Here is a 22500-nt window from a genome sequence, read left to right as displayed (position 1 = left end):
TCTGTAGCAATCAATGAACTGCAGCGAGAAACATTGTAAAAGGGGCCAAAAAATGCCTCACTCAGCAACAGAACCTTTGGGCTCAAGTTGTGGGGGGGGGGCAACAAATTAGATCGTTTACTGGATCTAATATAAAAATGTGGCTTCAACCGTTCGGGATTGTGTGAGGTGATAAGGCTCACCTGTGGCCCTCCGATGACAAAACGGCCGCTGGGTTGCAGGTGGTAAACCGTGTTGTCATCCAAGTAGTGGGCTGGCACTACGGCTTTGATCACGTGTTCCTGCAAGGCTTTGCGCATGGCCTCCAAGGAGATGCCTTCATCGTGCTGCACGGAGATGACAATGGTATGAACCCGCACGGGGATGACCGCCCCATCTTCCTGGACGTATTGAACTGTGATCTACAAAGAAATGACAAAAGGGTGGTTTTAGACCAGGCCAGAAAGAGAAAAGAACCTTTGGCTGCTTGCAAGATTTTTTTAAAAAACGTGTCAAGTTGAGAATGGAGATTGTGAGACCCTGTTCCACCCTTCAAGGTCTCACTGCGCAGGTGTTTGAACAGTCCTGACACTTCCCATAACGAAAGGAACGTATGCGATTGGAGATTGCAATGGATGGAAGGGGCTGGGTGGGCAAAGGGGGAAATTCAAGTTTACTTGTGTGGACCCAGTGAGAGCTGAAGAAGCTTCTTGGATGAGAAGCGAAATATCTTCAAAGAAAAACAAGTAAGTCCAGATGCCTCCTGAAAAAAAGCACCTTTGGGACAACCAGGACCTAGATGACTGAGAATTTCTGTAGACATTTAGCTATGCACTTTGGGATGACTAGCCTTCGAAAGGTGAGGGAATATGAACGGATTTCCAGAAATCACTGCAGACTACAAGAACCATTTGAGCCTCAATTTGAGATGCAGACAACACAGACTCATCCCCAACCGCCTGCGCCCATCTCCAACAGGGAAGGGACCCAGGGCAGAAAACATTCAGCAGCCAAGGCGGCTTCACGCCCATTTGCAGTACTCAGGTGACCCTAAGGACACAGGTCAACCTCCAGGTGGCCTCAATGACTCTCTAAAAGGATGCAAATGACCAGCTGTCTACAAGGCATATAAATCCTTCCCTTCCCCACCATCCAGTCAGAGCTGAAGAAGCTTCTTGGATGAGAAGCGAAACGTCTTCAAAGAGAAAAAAGAAAGTCCTGTTGCCTCCTGAAAAAAGCACCTTTGGGACAAACACGACCTGGAATGACTGAGAATTTCCATAGACAAAATTTTGGGGATATTGGAGCAGGGAATTCAGAGCTGGTTTTTGCTTCTTTTGTGCCAGTGTAGTGTATTCAATAAAAGTAGAACTTAGGGGAAGAACAATGTCCCAAGAGTCCCTTCCTTGGATTTGCTAGCAGGATTTCTGACACAATGGAGGATCTCTGGTATTGTCGGATGCTTCCTCCTTTCTGCCAGTTGAAATGAAAAATTCTCTTCTGTGACCCAATTCTTCGTTGGGGTTAGGTCCCACTGCTGCAATCATAGGCTGTGTTGCATCTCAAGGGTTTTTAATGCCTGACTTAATAAGCTTACAGTCCTTATAGGTGGGGAATGGGACAAATGATCGGCTAATAAATAGCCAGTGAAATAGCCATCTTCTTTTCTCCTCATATAGTGCAGTTCCCCATAGGACTAGGGGTGACATGATAGCAGTGTTCCAATATCTCAGGGGTTGCCGCAAAGAAACAAATTAATCAAGGGGAGAAGCAGCCTAGAACTAAGGGGAAACTTCCTGACAGTTACAACAATTAACCAGTGGGACAACCTGCCTCCAAAAGCGGTGAATGCTCAAACACTGGAAGTTTTTAAGAAGAGATTCGACAGCTATTTGTCTAAAATGGTACAGTGTTTCCTGCCTGAGGAGGGGGTTGGACTAGATGACCTCCAAGGTCCCTTCCAGCTGTGTTATTCTGTTATAGACCAAAGCCAGTCCCCTGACCTGTCTTGAGAACGACTCGCAGCTCTTCCAAGATCATCTCTTTGATCCAATCCATCTTCTGTATCCTTGGCCTTCTCTTCTCTTTTCCTCAACCTTACCTCATACGATCTTGACCTCTAGTATTGCCACACAGGTTGGCTCTAAGCCTCTAGGGAAGGGGCAGGCAACCTCGGCTCTTTTATGACTCGTGGACTTCAACTCCCAGAATTCCTGAGCCAGCATGGCTCAGCTTGGAAACCCCTCCCTTTCCCCTCAGCATGGCTGGCTCAGGAATTCTGGGAGTTGAAGTCCACCAGTCATAAAAGAGCCAAGGTTGCCTACCCTAGCTCTAGAGAATGAGGCACTGGGCTTGATCCAAACCTACCTGGGTTTTGGAGTCTGGTCGAAGCCAAGGGAGGAGTCCGTTGCGTCTCAGCTCGGCCATTTTGGCATTCAGCTTGTGGGCAAGGATAATGGTTAGAGGCATGCATTCTTCTGTTTCATCAGTTGCGTACCCAAACATCAGGCCCTGCATGGAAGAAAGATGGGATAATTCTTTAGTATTTTGCTAGTTTATTAAAGAAAAAACAAAAAGAAAATAAAGAACAGAACAGGAACAGAACAGAACAGAACAGAACAGAACAGAACAGAACAGAATAGAATAGAATAGAATAGAATAGAATAACAAGGACCTCGGAGGTCATCTAGTCCAACCCCCTGCTCAGGCAGGAAACCTTATACCATTTCGGACAAATGGCTGTTCAGTCTCTTCTGAAAAACCTCCAGTGTTGGAGCATTCACCACTTCTGGAGGCAGGTTGTTCCACTAGTTAATTGTTCTCACTGTCAGGAAATTCCTCCTTATATTCTAGGTTGCTTCTCTCCTTGTTTGGTTTCCATCTGTTGCTTCTTGTCCTGCCTTCGGGCACTTTGGAGAATAGCTTGACTCCCTCTTCTTTGGGACAGCCCCTGAGATATTGGAATGCTGCTATCATGTCAGAAAGAAAGAAAGAAAGAAAGAAAGAAAGAAAGAAAGAAAGAAAGAAAGAAAGAAAGAAAGAAAGAAAGAAAGAAAGAAAGAAAGAAAGAAAGAAAGAAAGAAAGAAAGAAAGAAAGAAAGAAAGAAAGAAAGAAAGAAAGAAAGAAAGAAAGAAAGAAAGAAAGAAAGAAAGAAAGAAAGAAAGGAAGAGACAGTCAGACAAGATAGAAGAGAGAAAGAGAGATGGAGAGATGGAATGGATGGAAACTAACCAAGGAGAAAAGCAATCTGGAACTAAAGAGAAATTTTTTAATGATGAGAACAATCCACCAGTGGAAGTTGACCAGTGGAAGCCTTCAGAAGTTATAGGTGCTCCATCACTGGAGGTTTTCAAGAGAGATTGGGTAGCCATTTGTCCAAAATGGTACAGGATCACCTGCTTGAGCAGGGGGTGGACTAGAAGACCTCCAAGGTCCCTTTCAACTCTGTTATTCTGTTCTACAGAGGTAGCCTTGAAAAAAGCCAAGCAGGGTCTGATCTACTTGGAGGTCACACTTGGAGATCCCAGGCTGTGGGTTGAACTGGGAAGTAAAAGGTAAAGATGCCCAAGGGAAAGGCAAGAGTAGACTTATCCTACTCTAAGTAGAGCATGCAAACCTCTCTACTTATTTATTAAGTTTATTTATAAAGTCAGCCCGAGTCAAACGTAGGTCAGCGAATACTTTGTCTTTACACCAAGACAACTTTGGTTGACCGACGAGAAATATTGCAGAAAGGGCTTGAGCAAGAAAAGCAAATTACAGGCTAAAATCCCAGTGCTCGGCATCCATAGGTAAATACGTTAATACGTCAGCCATCAGCTCCTGCAGGCCTGACCCTTACCTCAGATTTGCCAACAAGGAAGAGATTTGACCCCTGGAATAATTGGCTTTTTTTTTTTACATTCCTGAAGTTTATCCCTGAGAATGCGTTTCAAACCCAAGGTGCTTATTTGAGCTCTTGAATCCGCAACCCCAGAAGAACATATGTTATGCCTTTGGGTAACGGTGCAAATCTTACCTGGTCTCCAGCACCAACGTCTTCTTCGTTCCTGTGTAGGTGAACCCCTTGAGCAATATCAGGGGACTGCTGCTCCAAAGCCACAAGGACGTTGCAGGTCTTGTAGTCAAAGCCTAACGGAGTAAAATTCCATTAACCATGGAGAAACCACTTCAACAAGTTACGTAACCCCCAAATAGCTTTAAGGAGGATCCTCGGATGCTCCCCTTGAAGCCTCCGTAAACAGCTTTGATGTCATTAATGGCTAGAAATGCTGAGGGCCGGTTGGTCAAGTCGAGAACAAATAGCAAGGATGGGATGAGGCAGTTCGTGTGTGAGGGATGACCCAACCTTGAGATAACCTTTGGCCAGCCCATAAATAGCTTTCCCCTCCTTATGCAAAGAGTTGGAGACCTCTGGCTAGTTAAAAAAAAAGGAGCATTGCTCAACCAAAGTTGCATCAGTCCCTTGAGCATCCTAGCTAAAAGTCCAGTTGCCTCCTGAAAAAAGTCAGATTTCGTTTCCTTGGCAGGGATGGGCCGCTAAAGCAGAGCTCCTTTAGTGTTCCACCAACCTTTAGCCGAATCGTCGTAGCCAATGTTCATAATTGTGTCTCGGACAATCTGCTGGTAGTCCACCACAGCTCTGGAGGTGATCTCTCCGCAGAGAAGAACCATTCCCGTTTTGCAAACCGTCTCTGAAAGGCGAAAGGAAACAATTGGCTCGTATAGGGAGGAAAAAAACAATTCAATCCAAGCCCTCAGGGTTTGGATTTGCCTCAAGGAAGCAGCTCAGAGGGGCTCAGCTCCCTTGTCTGGAGAACCTTCGGTGGTCTACAAAGTGCTTAACGGAGGGGGAAATTAAAACATCTGTGTTGCAGCTGATTTGCCCAAATGCATCTGGCTGCTACTGATTAGTCTGCTGTTGTGCTTACAGCTTCTGTAGACTAGAGGAATGGGTTCTTCATGGGACTGGCTTTGAAGGCTTTGGAGGAAAACAAACATTGGAGAAAAAATGATTCAGAGTAAAAATCGCATCCCACCAGGCTCAAGGTTGACTCAGCCTTCCATCCTTTTGAGGTAGGTAAAATGAGGACCCAGATTGTTGGGAGCAATTAAGCTGACTTTGTAATAATGCCGCTTGGGGGTGTGTGTGAAAGCCCTAATAAGCAGGCATATACATAGAATGAAGGCTACTGCTAAGCTTGTAAGCCGCCCTGAGTCTTCGGAGAAGGGCGGGATATAAATGGAATTAAAAAAAAACACGGTTAGGTTACTAATTAGAGAAACGTACCTCTTCAATCCCAAATCAACCATGTAGGTCGAAAGAGAATTCAAGGGTCTAATTCTTACCTTAAAAGCCCTGAAAAATTAGGGATTGCACTACCACAACTATGTCTTTTATACATCAGGAGAGGGCCTTAAATACTCAGTAATAAAATACAAGACAGAGTCTACGGAGATTCTCCATCATCCGGATCAGGGTTATCCCAAAGGTGCTTTTCCAAAAGGCAACTGGAACTTTTTGGTTGCTTTTTTCTTTCTTTCTTTCTTTCAAAACATTTCAGAACTGAACTGAAGAACTTCTTGGATGAAAAGTGAAACCTTTGGCACAAAACTGTGGCTGTCTTGGATGCAAAGGTGAGAACCACCACCTGTTTATCAACGAAATTATGCTGCCACCCGTTCTAAGACCCCTTTGTTTAACTCAAATTAGCATCATATTCACTCCGTTACATCCTCCTCCTGATCTCACTCATTTGCTATAAATCGTTCAAATTGTTTGCTCTGCTGATGCTATAACTCCCTTTTTACAACCCTGTAATCCCTTAATTCCGGGTAGACTCAGGACGACTGGATGGAGCTGAGAATTTACCGGCTGGATTCCCTTCCTGACACCTATACAGGGTTCACAGCAGACTTTTTTTTTTCTTTGAGCCCTGGGAGAGAAACATCTGCTGCTATGTTGAGATTAAACTCCAAGTGGGAGGTGAGTGCCTTCACCACTAGGCCACCACACCGCTCTGCTCTGCTGTAACCCACCCACTTGCCTCTTATGTCCGCCTTTTTGTAACACAAAAATGAGGTTGTGTTACAGTGATAGCATGTGTTGGTCAACCTCAAACATTCTCCAGCTGGATGAAATCTGGGATATAGTTTGGAAATAGTAACTCAGCACTTGTCACTTCTGCCAGGGGTACCCCCAGTTTGTGGTACTACCTTCAGATGTTCTGATGGCCATTAAATGTGGAATCTAAATCTAGGTGAGGAGAAGAAGCCACCTCTTACCACAAGCAACTTTGGCATCTGGATCTTGCCTCAAGTGGGCATCAAGGACAGCATCGCTGATCTGGTCACATATTTTATCTGAAAGAGAAGGGAGTTGAATATTAGAAAAGAGAAGCCCGCAAAAAAAAATTGGAACTCTTTTTTGTCCCACTCAACCACAAAAAGAGTGATCCGTGAAGAACACCTCTTGATCCTCCATTCTGTATCACTTAGCTGCTTTTTTTTTTTAAATAGTCCGCAGCTCAGAATCAAGGATCTGGGCTTAATTCTGCCATTCAGAAAGAAAAAGGTGAAATCTCAACATATTCCATTCACATCTGGTTTTAGGATCAAAGGGAAAAAAACACTTTTGTATCCAAACAAACAAATCCCTGGCCTAGTTTTCAAATATACCACTCTTGAACTTGCTGGTCTCCACAGGATGGTTCAGACGAGTGATTCTTCCTTCTGCTGAGGCAGACAGAAAGCATTTGGATTTATCTGATGCCATTTCAAAGGATTAAAGCCTGACTGTTGCTAAGGGTGTTTGATTTTGCTACTGGTGACTCCTGCCATCTCTCGGTTAACGAGTGGCCCACTGTATTCAGGCATTGATCTCAGCCAACAGATGAAGGCAACAGGGTTTGGTAAAGGCTGGGAGCACATGTTGCCTGTGCTCCTTTCTACATGGCTGCTAAACCTAGATATATTTTTTGCTTGATGACGTTTTGATGAGGAAAACAAAAAGAGAGAGGAGAGGGGAGGGTGGAGAGAGGAGAGGAGAGGAGGATAGTACAGGAGAAAGGGGAGAGGAGAGGAGAAAGGAGGAGAGCACGGGAGAAAGGGGAGAGGAGGAGAGGAGAGGAGAGGAGAGGAGAGGAGAGGAGAGGAGAGGAGAGGAGAGGAGAGGAGAGGAGAGGACGGGAGAAAGGGGAGAGGAGGAGAGGAGAGGACGGGAGAAAGGGGAGAGGAGAGGAGAAAGGAGGAGGAGAGCATGGGAGAAAGGGGAGAGGAGAGGAGAGGAGAGGACGGGAGAAAGGGGAGGGGAGAGGAGAAAGGAGGAGGAGAGCATGGGAGAAAGGGGAGAGGAGAGGAGAGGAGAGTATGGGAGAAAGGGGAGAGGAGAGGAGAAAGGAGGAGAGCACAGGAGAAAGGGGAGAGGAGGAGAGGAGAGGACGGGAGAAAGGGGAGAGGAGAGCATGGGAGAAAGGGGAGAGGAGAGGAGAGGAGAGGAGAGGAGAGGAGAGGAGAGGACGGGAGAAAGGGGAGGGGAGAGGAGAAAGGAGGAGGAGAGCATGGGATAAAGGGGAGAGGAGAGGAGAGGAGAGGAGAGGAGAGGAGAGGAGAGGAGAGGAGGAGAGGAGAGGACGGGAGAAAGGGGAGAGGAGAGGAGAAAGGAGGAGGAGAGCATGGGAGAAAGGGGAGAGGAGGAGAGGAGAGGACGGGAGAAAGGGGAGAGGCGGGATGAGGAGAGGAGAGGAGAGAGGGGAGGAGGGGAGGGGGAGAAGAGAGAGGAGGGAGGGAAGGGGGAAGGGAAGGAAGTTGTGTATCTATAAAAAAAATGAGTAATTTAACAGATGGGAAGGAAGGTGGTCTGCTGGAAATTCTTCTTCTTCATCATCATCACCATCTTCATCTCCACAATCTGTTTGACCAGAGCCATCAGGGGTGATAACAGTCACAGCTCTAACTTCCCTCTTTTCAACTTTGGAAAAAAATCTTTGTCTATATTCAATCTCTCCTTAATTGCCACACAACCACGATGAATATATACTTTGAGGATCTGGTCTAGGGCACTGTGAGCCCCTGCAACTGTTTGGGTGTGTAAATGTTGATGGTGCAGAAGCTACATTATAAAATAGGACATAAACTGTTCAAAGATAAATAAAAAATAAAAAATAAAAATGATAGCAGTGTTCCAATATTGGAAGGGTTGCCAAAAAGAAGAGTGGGGGGGGGGGGGAGGTTCAACTTATTTTCCAAAGCACCAGAAGGCAGGACAAGAAGCAATGGAAACTCATCAAGGAGAGAAGCAACCTGGAATTAAGGAGAAGCTCCCTAACAGTGAGGACAATTAACCAGTGGAACAACCTGCCTCCAGAAGTTGTGAGTGCTCCATCACCGGAGGTTTTTTAAGAAGAGATTGGACAATGACATGGTATAGGATCTCCTGCTTTGGCAGGGGATTGGACTAGAAGACCTCCAAGATCCCTTCCAACTCTGTTATTCTATTCTGTTCTGTGTTGTTCTGTCCTGTCCTGTCCTGTCCTATCCTATCCTACAGTGGTGATCTCCATGAACATGAGAAACAGCCTTGTCAAGGGATGAGAGAATAACTGGTCTGATTTTTGTACTTCGAACAGTATGTGTTGTTGTGTAAGAAGTGCAACAAGCTGAAGCTTTCATCATTGAGATAAAAGTGACTGGATTCTGCTAACTGCCAACGTAACACTCTGGACACTACTGTTTTTAGAGTTCAACTATTGCAAAACAATAACGTCGCCTTGAACCCAGCTCAGCTGCTGGTGACTTCATGAAACATTTCCGTGCTGTTTTTCTTGGCAACAGTGCAGGCATACCTTGCCCTTGCTTTCTTTTGGGTTGCTTCTTCAGCTTCCTGGTCTGACCTGAGATCCTCTTTGTGGTCTCCATCCAAGCTCAATCCTGCTTGGATTTTGGGGTGAACCGTCATAGACTAGAAGGTGGTACCCCCTGTTCGCTGATATTCTGGCGCTCAGCAGTACCAGGAAAAGAACCTTAAGTGGGATTAGTTAGTTAATGAATTTGGTTAGCAGGATTACTACAAGTCGTAGGCATCGCTTGACCTTGCCCCTCCTGGGAGCCTTGCAGAAACATGGGATTCCGCGTCCAAATCTTCAAGCCAGCATGGACACTGGTAAGGGGTCTCGAGGTTGGTTCATGCATCCACAGAGCAAACAAGGGTAAAAATATCCATGCATTAGTTTTTCCATGGCCCCCATAGAAGTGTGGACCTTTACGAGGGGACCAAGACAATGCTGGTTGCCCAGGGCAATCCTGATTTTCAAGCTGCTTTGTCCTGGAGTGGGGAAGAACAGTTAGATATGGAATGGAATGGAATGGAATGGAATGGAATGGAATAGAATAGAATAGAATAGAATGGAATGGAATGGAATGGAATGGAATGGAATGGAATGGAGTGGAGTGGAGTGGAGTGGAGTGGGATGGGATGGGATGGGATGGGATGGGATGGGATGGGATGGGATGGGATGGGATGGGATGGGATGGGATAGGATAGGATAGGATAGGATAGGATAGGATAGGATAGGATAGGATAGGATAGGATAGGAATGGAATGGAATGGAATGGAATGGAATAGAATAACAGAATAGAATAACAGAATGGAACGGAATGGAACGGAATGGAATGGAATAGAATAGAATAGAATAGAATAGAATAGAATAGAATAGAATAGAATAGAATAGAATAGAATAGAATAGAATAGAATAGAATAGAATAGAATAGAATAGAATAGAATAGAATAGAATAGAATAGAATATTAGAGGTCTTCTAGCTCAACCCCCTGCTCAGGCAGGAAACCCTATACCCTTTCAGACAAATGGTTGCTCAGTCTCTTCTTAAAAACTTCCATTGATGGAGCACCCACAACTTCTCAAGATTAATTGTTCCAACTGTCAGGAAGTTTCTCCTTAGTTCTAGTTTGCTTCTCTCCTTGATGAGTTTCCATTCATTGCTTCTTATCCTGCCTTCAGGTGCTTTGGAGAATAGCTTGACCCCCTCTTCTTTGGGGCAGCCCCTGAGATACTGGAAGACTGCTATCATGTCACCTCTAATCCTTCTCTTCATTAAGTTATGGATGATGATGATGACGACGATGATGATGACGACAACGATGATGATATCCATTCAATTGGGTCTGATTCTTGGAGATTCTATGGGCCAGGTCCCTTCACATCTTCTGTTGTTATTATTCCTTTGGTATTATTCTCTTGTTATTACATCCTGTCAAGTCATGGCTAATTCCTCATGACTTTATGGGCAAAACCTCCACCATTGTCCTATCTCTGACCAGGTTATATGATTCTTATAGGTGCATTTCTAGGGCTTTCAGTACTCCATTTATTCCCCCCCCCATGCAACATCAGGATCTGTCTTTTTTCCTCGGTGGTTTTCTTGCAAACATTTCATTACCAAACTAGGTAACACCATCAGTGCTACAAAGGAGTAGGATTTGCAGAGTGGAGGAGGAGGAGGAGGAAGACTGTGGGCTCCTTGGTGCTTTCTGAGCTTGGTGGTTTTCACGCAAACCTTTCATTACCAAACTAGGTGACCAATGCACTGCTGAGGTTATGTGTTTTGGCAATGAAGCATCTGCAAGGAAACCATCAAACTCAAGAGAGCGCCAAGGACCCCACAATTTAACCCTGAGCTACAAATTTTCTCTTCTATTATTGCCTTTTCCCCATACATGCATCAGTACAATGTTCCTTGACACCTGAAGGAGTAAAAGAGGAAGTAAATAAGAAGATTAGTATGGCGGCTTTTGTTTCATGACGCTCATTTCTGGTGACTCTGGCTTGGTTTTCGCAAGTATTTAATGGTCCAAAAAGCAGTGTAATTTTTTTTTTAATTCCATTTATATCCCGCCCTTCTCCGAAGACTCAGGGCGGCTTACAAGCTTAGCAGTAGCCTTCATTCTATGTATATGCCTGCTTATTAGGGCTTTCACACACACACCCCAAGCGGCATTATTACAAAGTCAGCTTAATTGCCCCCAACAATCTGGGTCCTCATTTTACCTACCTCGGAAGGATGGAAGGCTGAGTCAACCTTGAGCCTGGTGGGACTCGAACCTGCACTAATTGCAGGCAGCTGGTGTTACTTAAGGAGGCATTAGCCCACTGCTCCACCAAGGCTCTTAGGGTTAGGGTTAGGGTTATCCTCCTTCTCCAGCACCGTATTTCGAACAAGGTCAACCTTCTTCCTTCGGTGGAACTCATTCCTCACAACTGTACCTCTTAACAAGGAAGAACGTTCTCACTGTGGTTTTACTGAAATGTCTCATCCTTTCATGAGTTTGTTTAGGCTCCAACGATCTTTTCTCTGGAGTTACTCTTCTCCGACTCTCTTTCGCTCAGTATTCCCAAAGTTTTATTCTCTCGGTGGCTTCCTGCTTATTGCAGAGATTTATTTTTTTTAACGAGAAATATCACGGAAAGCAAATCAGAAAGAACAGTCTGTCCGTCTCATTCCCTATGAGAGAAGGTTTACCTCCAGGGGTAGGCAACCTCGGCTCTTTTACGATTCGTGGACTTCAATTCCCAGAATTCCTGAGTCAGCTATGCTGACTTAGGAATTCTGGGAATTGAAGTCCATGAGTCGTAAAAGAGCCGAGGTTGCCTACCCCTGTGGGACCTATGCCAATAGCCTGGTGTCAACAAAGCACTTTTGTTTGTCCCTACAGGGAACCCAATGAAATCAGATTATGCAAGGGGCGGGGGAAAAAAAATATTGACATTTCTGTTGAAATTCACATGTGAAACCTTGGTGGAAGAGGGGTGTTTAACCTGACTTTATGCCAGCAGGTTTTTTAGAGTGCCGCTAATTCGATATTGCCCAAACCAAGTACAGTAGAACAACATTAAAGAGTCACTAAGGGAAAACAATTTGCCCTAATTGATATGTTTGTCAAGCTCGCCGTGTGCTCTTCTCTGACGTTAAACCCTCAGATATGTGGATCAACCTATAACCAAAAGCAAAAAAAAAAAAAAGATACAAGACCACAGCTTTGAAGGTTGACACTATGCTTCTTAAAATTTGCTTTCAATAAATATAAGCCTGAGCCAAGAGAGCTCAGCTTTGCCAATCTAAGTTAAACAAGGTAAGCTGGATCACATCTGATCAGTACTTAGCTGTAGGCTACTGGGAAGCTGAACAAACATCCTGACAGAAAGCAAATGTCTATCTTGGCCAAGAAGAAGACCACAAGGATATGTCCATGAACTCGAGTAGAGCTTGACTCAAAGGAGATATTATCTTTTACACAAATAAAGAGACTCTGGTCATTATATAACCTATTAGCCTCATTTTTCTAGCCACTGAAGCTTGGATGCATAAAATGTATCGACATTTTGTCCCAAAGGTGCTTTTTCAAAAGCCAACTGGACTTTTTTTTTTTTGCTGAAGATATTTCACTTCTCATCCAAGAAGATTCTTCCGTTCTTCTTCAGGAACTAAAGAAGCTTCTTGGATGAGAAGCGCAATGTCTTCAAGGAAAAAACAAAGTCCAGTTGCCTTTCCATGAAGCACCATGACCTGGATGACAGAGAATCTCCACAGACATTTAGCTATGCACCACCTTGAAAAGCATGGATCAGAACCTAATCAAGAGGGCTTCCTATGCAATCCTATGTGTGTATAATAATAATAATAATAATAATAATAATAATAATAATAATAATAATAATAATAATAATAATAATAATAATAATAATAATAATATAAAGTTGTAAGGGACCTTGGAGGTCATCTAGTCCAACCCCCTGCTCAGGCAGGAAACCCTATACCATTTCAGGCAAATGGCTGTCCAGTCTCTTCTTAAAAACCTCCAGTGTTGGAGCATTCTTAGCATACTGCTAAGCTTGTAAGCCGCCCTGAGTCTTCGGAGAAGGGCGGGATATAAATGTAATAAAAATAAAAATAAATAAATAAATAAATAAATAAATTCACCACCTCTGGAGGCAGGTTGTTCCACTGGTTAATTGTTCTAACTGTCAGGAAGTTTCTCCTTAGTTCTAGGTTGCTTCTCTCCTTGACGAGTTTCCATCCGTTGCTTCTTGTCCTGCCTTCAGGCGCTTTGGAGAATAGCTTGACTGCCTCTTCTTTGGGGCAGCCCCTGAGATATTGGAACACTGCTATCATGTCACCCCTCACCCTTCTCTTCATTAAACTACACATACCCAATTCCAGCAACCGTTCCCTATATGTTTTAGCCTCCAGCCCCCTAATCATCTTGGTTGCTCTTCTCTGTACCCTTTCTAGAGTCTCGACATCTTTTTTACATCTTGGTGACCAAAACTGGATGCAGTATTCCAGGTGTGGCCTTACCAAAGCATTGTAAAGTGGTATTAGTACTTCACTTGATCTTGATTCTATCCCTCTGAAGTGAGCCCAGTGTGTATGGATTTATTTCCCTGTAACACAATTAGAGGTGGATCCATTACACAAGGTATAATTCCTAGCAGAACTAGCAATGTCAACAGATGATGGAACATCAAGAGATAAAGTTGGTGTTACAACATGTTCTATACAATATGTTCAGCAAAAAAAGATGTTGAGACTTTGGAAAAAGTGCAAAGAAGAGCAACTAAGATGCTTGAAGGCCTGGAGACTAAAACATATGAAGAATGGCTGCAGAACCTGGATTTGGCTAAGAAGAAATAGGGGAAATAGCAGTATTCCAGTATTTGAGGGGCTGCCACAAAGAAGAGGAGATCAAACTATTCTCCAAAGCACCAGAGGGGAGGACAAGAAACAATGATTGGAAACTGACCAAAGAGAGATGCAACCTGGAATTAAGGAGAAACTTCTTAACAGTGAGGACAATTAACCAGTGGAACAGAAGTTGCCTCCAGAAGTTGTGGGTGCTTCATCACAGGAGATTTTTAAGAAGAGGCGCTAGACGGTCACTTGTCTGAGATGGTGTAGGATCTCCTGCTTGAGCAGGGGGCTGGACTAGAAGACCTCCAAGGTCCCTTCCAGCTCTATTCTGATTAAATGTCCCATAAGTAAAGCAGCTGACTTAAGAAATGGCAGGAAAATGCTGCTCCACTCCCACGTGGAAGCAAAATTCAAATGCCTTGTTGGCTTCCTACACACGTAAGGGAGGTGGGTGCACAATCTTCTCCCTTATCTTAGGCAACCCTGAAACAGAACTCACGCTGTACTCTCGCCAACGTGATAGCTTCCAAGTCTTCAGCCTACTATCTGTAGACCAAAGGTTTATTTATGATTATACATTATCCACGCATTGATCATTAGGTCAATGTTGAGATATTTAGTTCCTTTAAAATCACTTTCAAGCTGCTTTTACTGATGGCAGCCAATCCATCAAAGGGAAACCACTCTGTCTGAAGAAGGATGGGTCCCCACCTGTAAGAAAGTTAGAAAAGTCTTGGGAATGGTTTGAAGGCTTGTTTAGACAGAGATGGCTTCTTCTTCCCCAAAGCTTATTCTGGGAATGTGAAGCCGCTCCCAAAAAGGTTCCCCCCCCACACTGTCTTTTAAGTGTTTTTAAACTCAACAAAGCTACCCAATGAGATGGCCAAAAGTGTGTGTGGCGGCGGGGGGGAGTTGCTGACAATTGTCATAATTGCAAAATATCCTTCCTCACACTGTACCCAGCCTGGCTGGTCTGAGCTGTGTTTATTCCTGCTTTGCCAGTTTTAGATGGACTTGGACAAGCCCGTGAACAGCCTTTTGAAATATAGCAAGAACCAGTGATTGACAATTCCCTTAAAGGTTGTGTTGATACCTCTACCATACAGTATTGCAGTTAAGCCCTTTAAACTCTCTCAACAGAACTTCAGAACGAAACAGCTTTTCTATAGGGAAACAAGACAGTTCGAAGTAAGAACCTTGCCACTATATTCTTTCTTTCTTTCTTTCTTTCTTTCTTTCTTTTTCTTTCTTTCTTTCTTCCTTCCTTTCTCTCTCTCTCTCTCTTTCTCCTTCCTTCGTTCCTTCCTTCCTTCTCTCCATCCCTCCATCCTTTTCTGTTTTTGATTTCTGGAGACTTTCCTGGACAAAACTCTGCAGTTTTTTTGTTTGTTTGTTTGTTTTTTGGGGGGGCAAGGGGTTTTTTTCAGAAATGGTTTGCCATTACCTCATTCCTAGGGCTGAGATACAGTGGCTGGCGCCAGCCACCCAGTTGATTTTGTGCCTGATACTATTCCAGACAAATGGCTGTCCTGTTAAAACCTTCCAGTGTTGGAGCATTCACAGCTTCTGGAGGCAGGTTGTTCCACTGGCTAATTGTCCTCACTGTCAGGAAATGTCTCCTTAGTTCTAGGTTGCTTCTCTTCTTGGTGAATTTCCGTCCATTGCTTCTTGTCTTACTTCAGGTGCTTAGGGGAATAGCTTGACTCCCTCTTCTTTGGGGCAGCCCCTGAGATACTGGAACACTGCTATCATGTCACCCCTCATCCCTCAGAATAACACAAAATGGATTTGACCTGCTTCTGCTCGGGAGATATATATATAGGTATAGGTATAGGTATAGGTATAGGTATATATGTATATATGTATATATGTATATATGTATATATGTATATATGTGTATATATATATATATATATATATATATATATATATATATATATATATATGTATATATATATGTATGTATATATATATATATGTATGTATATATATCTATATGTATGTATATATATATATATGTATGTATATATATATATGTCTATGTATGTATATATAAATATGTATGTATGTATATATAAATAAAGATTTGTCCCATGTTTGGGGCCTAGCAAGGTAATCTAAAATAGTTAACAAGCATTTGACACATATCTCCCCTTGCTTCTCAGCTAACAAAGCGAGAGAGAGCCTGTGGCCTAGAGGTGAAAACAACTGCCTAATGTGCAATCAGCCCAGGTTCGAATCTCAGAAGGGTATGGCTGACTGATGAAAACTAATAAGTTTGAAATGCAAACTTTCAAACTAATAAGTTTGAAATGCATATCAGTCTCCCTTAATTCTTTGTTAGCAATTTTTAAAAAAATCACATATATATATATATATATATATATATATATATATATATATATATATATATATATATATATATATATATATATATATATATGTATGTATATGTATACGTATATGTGTATACATACATATACATACATATATATGTGTATATGTATATGTATATGTGTGTATATATTTGTGTAAATTACTAACAAAGAATTAAGGGAGACTGAGATGCATTTCTGACTCTTTAGTCTTCATCAGTCAGCCATACCCTTCTGAGATTCGAACCTGGGCTGATTGCACATTAGGCAGTGTATTTACCTCTTGAGCCACAGGATCTCTCTCGCTCTGTTAGCTTTCTGCAATGGGAGATATGTTTCAAATGTTAACTATTTAGATTGCCTTGCTAGGCCCCAAACATGGGGCAAATATATATATATATATGTGGGTTAGGACGCTGAGCTTGTCGATCACAAGGTCGGCAGTTTGGTGGGTCGAATCCCGAGTGCTGCGTAACAGAGTGAGCGCCTGTTACTCGTCCCAGCTTCTGCCAACCTAGCAGTTCGAAAGCACGTAAAAAATGCAAGTAGAAAAATAGGGACCACTACGGTGGGAAGGTAACAGCGTTCCGTGCGCCTTTGGCGTCTAGTCATGCCGGCCACATGACCACGGAGACGTCCTCGGACAAGCGCTGGCTCTTCGGCTTCGAAACGGAGATGAGCACCGGCCCCTAGAGTCAGAAACGACTAGCACGCATGTGCGGGGGAACCTTTACCTTTATATATATATATATATATATATATATATATATATATATATATATATATATATGTATGTATGTATGTATGTATGTATGTATATATATAGGGACGTGGTGGCTCAGTGGGTTGGGACGCTGAGCTTGTCGATCAGAAGGTCGGCAGTTTGGTGGGTCGAATCCCGAGTGCCGCGTAACAGAGTGAGCGCCTGTTACTCGTCCCAGCTTCTGCCCACCTAGCAGTTCGAAAGCACGTAAAAATGCAAGTAGAAAAATAAGGACCACTACGGTGGGAAGGTAACAGCGTTCCGTGCGCCTTTGGCGTCTAGTCATGCCGGCCACATGACCACGGAGACGTCCTCGGACAAGCGCTGGCTCTTCGGCTATGAAACGGAGATGAGCACCGGCCCCTAGAGTCAGAAACGACTAGCACGCATGTGCGGGGGAACCTTTACCTTTATATATATATATATATATATATATATATATATATATATATATATATATATATATATATATATATGTATGTATGTATGTATGTATGTATGTATGTATGTATGTATGTATATATATAGGGACGTGGTGGCTCAGTGGGTTGGGACGCTGAGCTTGTCGATCAGAAGGTCGGCAGTTTGGTGGGTCGAATCCCGAGTGCCGCGTAACAGAGTGAGCGCCTGTTACTCGTCCCAGCTTCTGCCCACCTAGCAGTTCGAAAGCACGTAAAAATGCAAGTAGAAAAATAAGGACCACTACGGTGGGAAGGTAACAGCGTTCCGTGCGCCTTTGGCGTCTAGTCATGCCGGCCACATGACCACGGAGACGTCCTCGGACAAGCGCTGGCTCTTCGGCTATGAAACGGAGATGAGCACCGGCCCCTAGAGTCGGAAACGACTAGCACACATGTGCGGGGGAACCTTTACATATACATATATATATATATATATATATATATATATATATATATATATATATATATATATATATATATATATATATATATATATATATATATATATATATATATATATATATATATATATATATATATATATATATATATATATATATATATATATATATATATATATATATATATATATATATATATATATATATATATATATATATATATATATATATATATATATATATATATATATATATAATTTCCTTTCTGAGAAATGGATCGGTCGCCGAAAACTCTGGGTCCAAAAATGAAACAGAAGCATCTCCTCACGATAATTCATATTCATCATCTCAGCTGCTTCTGACCCGGCAAGAAGATGTAGGCAGTCCTACGACAACTCATTTAGTGACTGCTCAAAGTTACAACGGCACCGAAAAAAAGGGACTTACAAGCGTTTCCCCACACTTACGACCATGTGCAGCATCCCCAGGGTCACGTGATCAAAATTCAAAGGCTGGGCAAATGGTTCATCCTTTTGACAGTTGCAGTGTCCCGGACTCACGTGATCCTCTTTTGCGATCTTCTGACAAGCAAAGGCAATGGAGGAAAGCCGGATTTCCTTCACTTTCCCCGTTACTAACTTTTAAGAACAATTCGCTTAACGATTTGGACAAGCAAGGTCGTAAAATGGGACAAAACTCGCCGAACGACTGTCCTGCTTAGCGATGTAAATTTTGGGCTCAGTTGTGGTTACAAGCCGGGGACTACCTGTGTTTTGTGCCAGTAGGTGAGTTACACCAGAAGCTTTTTCTTCTGTTAAAGCTTAAATCCGATGGCTATGATTTATGAACTATGACAGGGGTGTCAAACTGCCGGCCCATGTGCCGGATGCATCGCGGTGAAACCGTGCCAACTCCGCTGCTGGCAATGGCAAAAAAAAGTTGTGATACGTCATGACATGACATGTCACGTGACGCTGCGAGTTTGACACCCCTGATCTATGACCTATCACTTTGTTGTTGCATGTGTGTACACTGTGAGGTTATGCACCAGAAACAAATTCCTTGTGTGTCCAGTCACCGTTGGCCAATAAAGAATAATATTCTATTCTGTTCTACTCTACTCTACTCTACTCTATTATTATCATTATCATTATTCTATTCTGTTCTATTCTATTCCTGCTCTATTCTATTCTGTTCTACTCTATTATTATTATCATTATTTTATTCTATTATCATTATTCTATTCTATTCTATCATTATCATCATTATTCTATTCTATTCTATTATCATTATTCTATTCTATTCTATTCTATTCTATTCTATTCTATTCTATTCTATTCTATTCTATTCTATTCTATTCTACTGTATTCATCATTATTCTATTCTATTCTATTCCTGCTCTATTCTATTCTGTTCTACTCTATTATTATTATCACTATCATTATTCTATTCTATTATCATTATTCTATTCTATTCTATCATTATCATCATTATTCTATTCTATTCTAATTATTCTATTCTATTCATCATTATTCTACTCTGTTCTATTCTATTCCTGCTTTATTCTATTCTGTTCTGTTCTGTTCTACTCTATTATTATCATTATTATTATCACTATTCTATTCTATTCTATTCTATTCTATTCTATTCTATTCTATTCTATTCTATTCTATTCTATAAATGCAGAATTCCAAAGAATAGCTAGAAGAGATAAGAATGCCTTCTTAAATGAACAATGCAAAGAAATAGAAGAAAACAATAGAATAGGGAGGACCAGAGATCTTTTCAAGAAAATTGGAGAGATGAAAGGAACGTTTCATGCAAAAATGGGCATGATAAAGGACCAAAATGGCAGGGACCTAACAGAGGCAGAAGAGATTAAGAAGAGGTGGCAAAATTACACAGAAGAACTATACAAGAATGAGCTTAACGTCCCTGATAATCACAATGAGGTGGTCACTGACCTCGAGCCAGACATCCTAGAACGTGAAGTGGGCCTTAGGAAAGCTGAGCAACAACAAAGCTAGTGGAGGTGACAGTATTCCAGCTGAGCTATTCAAAATCTTAAAAGACGATGCAGTAAAAGTGCTACACTCAATTTGCCAGCAAATTTGGAAAACTCAACAGTGGCCACAGGATTGGAAAAGATCAGTTTACATTCCAATTCCAAAGAAAGGCAGTGCCAAAGAATGTTCAAACTATTGCACCATTGCACTCATTTCTCATGCTAGTAAAGTTATGCTTAAAATTCTACAAGCTAGACTCCAGCAGTATGTGGATTGAGAACTACCAGAAGTACAAGCAGGATTTCGAAGAGGCAGAGGAACTAGAGATCAAATTGCTAACATATGCTGGATCATGGAGAAAGCTAGAGAGTTCCAGAAAAACATCTACTTCTGCTTCATTGACTATGCTAAAGCCTTTGATTGTGTGGATCATAACAAACTGTGGCAAGTCCTTAAAGAGATGGGCGTACCAGACCATCTTATTTGTCTCAAGAAACCTATATGCGGGCCAAGAAGCAACAGTGAGAACTGGACACGGAACCACTGATTGGTTCAAAATTGGGAAAGGGGTCCAGCAAGGCTGTATACTGTCTCCTTGCCTATTTAACTTATATGCAGAGCACATCATGAGAAAGGCAGGGCTAGATGAATCAAAAGTTGGAATTAAGATTGCCGGAAGAAACATCAACAACCTAAGATATGCAGATGATACCACTCTAATGGCAGAAAGTGAAGAGGAACTAAAGAGCATCTTGTTGCGAGTGAAGAAGGAGAGTGCAAAACTTGGGTTGAAACTAAACATTAAGAAAACCAAGATCATGGCATCTGGCCCTCTCAATTCCTGGCAAATAGATGGGGAAGAAATGGAGGTAGTGACAGATTTTATTTTCCTGGGCTCCAAGATCACTGCAGATGGGGACTGTAGCCAAGAAATTAAAAGACGCTTGCTCCTTGGGAGGAAAGCCATGGCAAATCTAGACAGCACACTAAAAAGCAGAGACATCACCCTGTCAACAAAAGTGCGTATAGTCAAGGCTATGGTCTTCCCAGTTGCAATGTATGGCAGTGAAAGCTGGACCATAAGAAAGGCTGAGCGCCAAAGAATTGAAGCCTTTGAACTGTGGTGCTGGAGAAGACTCCTGCGAGTCCCTTGGACTGCAAGGCGATCAAACCGGTCAGTCCTAGAGGAGATCAACCCTGACTGCTCTTTAGAAGGCCAGATCCTGAAGCTAAAACTCAAATACTTTGGCCACCTAATGAGAAGGAAGGACTCACTGGAGAAGAGCCTAATGCTGGGAAAGATTGAGGGCAATAGAAGAAGGGGACGACAGAGAATGAGGTGGCTGGATGGAGTCACTGAAGCAGTAGGCGTGAGCTTAAAAGGACTCCAGAAGATGGTAGAGGACAGGAAGGCCTGGAGGAACATTGTCCATAGGGTCGCGATGGGTCGGACACGACTTCGCAACTAACAACAACAATATTCTATTCTATTCTATTCTATTCTATTCTATTCTATTCTATTCTATTCTATTCTATTCTATTCTATTCTATTCTATTCTATTCTATTCTATTCTATTCTATTCTATTCTATTCTATTCTATTCTATTCTGCTCTGTTGCTGTTCATTGGGTGAGAGGGCAACCGAAATTGCTCAGGACACCCTGTAAAGGGCCACAGAATTATAAGCCCTGTCCCCAAAAATGTTAAGATGGCTATTCATATACTCTAAAGGAAATCCCTAAATTATGTCGCAAGCTCACAATCCTAAACATGTAATGTATCTAAGTATAACGTAGCTCTGATATAGCCTGGCCTTCTTCATGAAGAACACCGAGCTATTTCCATCCACCGTAAGCATGTACCTCGTCTCTCCACGCTTAGCAGAGAAAAATAAACCGGGCTGCCGTATCAGCACACGGAGTTTGGCAAGCTGCCTTCTGCGGCCTGCTGAAGGAGGATTCCTGTAGCAGTACTACTACATCAGTAGTAAGCAAACAATCGGGTTGGCTTTTACAATTTATGAGGAAAAATGAGACGAGCCAGCGGTCCCCTTCATTTGCTGTCCCGCAGCTGACGGTGATTAAAAGGACAGGGCGGATCGGGGAGTAATGTGTAGTCCGGCTGCTTTGGGCAACGGCTGTTTCATGACCAAGTTCTAAGCGGAAGAAATCCAGGAGGCCACAAGTTCAGGAGAAGATGCATGTCTTTCTCCTTCCCTTTCCTCTCTCTCTCTCTCTCTCTCTCTCTCTCTCTCTCTCTCTCTCTCTTTAGCAACATGGACATTTTCAAGGGATCCTTAACTAAAAACACGAGGAGCAAAAACAAACAAACAACCCCCCTCCAGATACCATGAAGCAGAAAGAACAGGTGGTTCTCCTGCCAAAGATATGAGGAAATAGATTTCCTTCATCTTTCCAGCCCTCACCCCACCTCCCACCCCCCACCCCTTAATAAGGCTCTAAGGTTTACCATAAACAGATCCCACCCTTATCAACTTATTGATTTCAGCAGAAGACTTGGGAGAGATGTTCTCCACATCTACCCCAGAACAAGGGCCAACTGAAATCAACCCAGGACTGGAGACTTGAGTGCAATAAGCAGGCATATACATAGAATGAAGGCTACTGCTAAGCTTGTAAGCCGCCCTGAATCTTCAGAGGAGGGCGGGATATAAATGGAATTAAAATAAAATAAATTAAAATAAATTCCCTACAAACTTAGACCCCGCCCCCGCCCGGGCTGTTTGCTAGGAGTCTTGCCCTCCCGGATCAACCTGACCTATCAGGTGAACAAGGTATAACTGTCCTTGG

At 42.7% G+C, this 22500-nt stretch overlaps 1 protein-coding gene across 1 annotated transcript in view; it reads right to left on the bottom strand.

The window, feature by feature from the left end:
- The window catches only part of MAT1A (methionine adenosyltransferase 1A), a 31997-nt gene that overhangs the window by 8780 nt on the left and 717 nt on the right, over positions 1–22500 (bottom strand). The window contains exons 2-6 of the mRNA XM_081329747.1: positions 6266–6343; positions 4552–4674; positions 3999–4111; positions 2347–2490; positions 183–401 (exon numbers count right to left, since the gene is read on the bottom strand). Coding sequence (XP_081185873.1) covers positions 183–401; positions 2347–2490; positions 3999–4111; positions 4552–4674; positions 6266–6343 — 677 coding nt within the window. The remainder of the gene's footprint in view (positions 1–182; positions 402–2346; positions 2491–3998; positions 4112–4551; positions 4675–6265; positions 6344–22500) is intronic.

This window comes from Vipera berus, assembly GCF_964194415.1.
Source record: "Vipera berus genome assembly, chromosome: 5".
NCBI lineage: Eukaryota > Metazoa > Chordata > Lepidosauria > Squamata > Viperidae > Vipera > Vipera berus.
The sequence above is the reverse complement of the archived record's forward strand: the minus strand, read 5'-3'. Positions and strand labels throughout refer to the sequence as shown.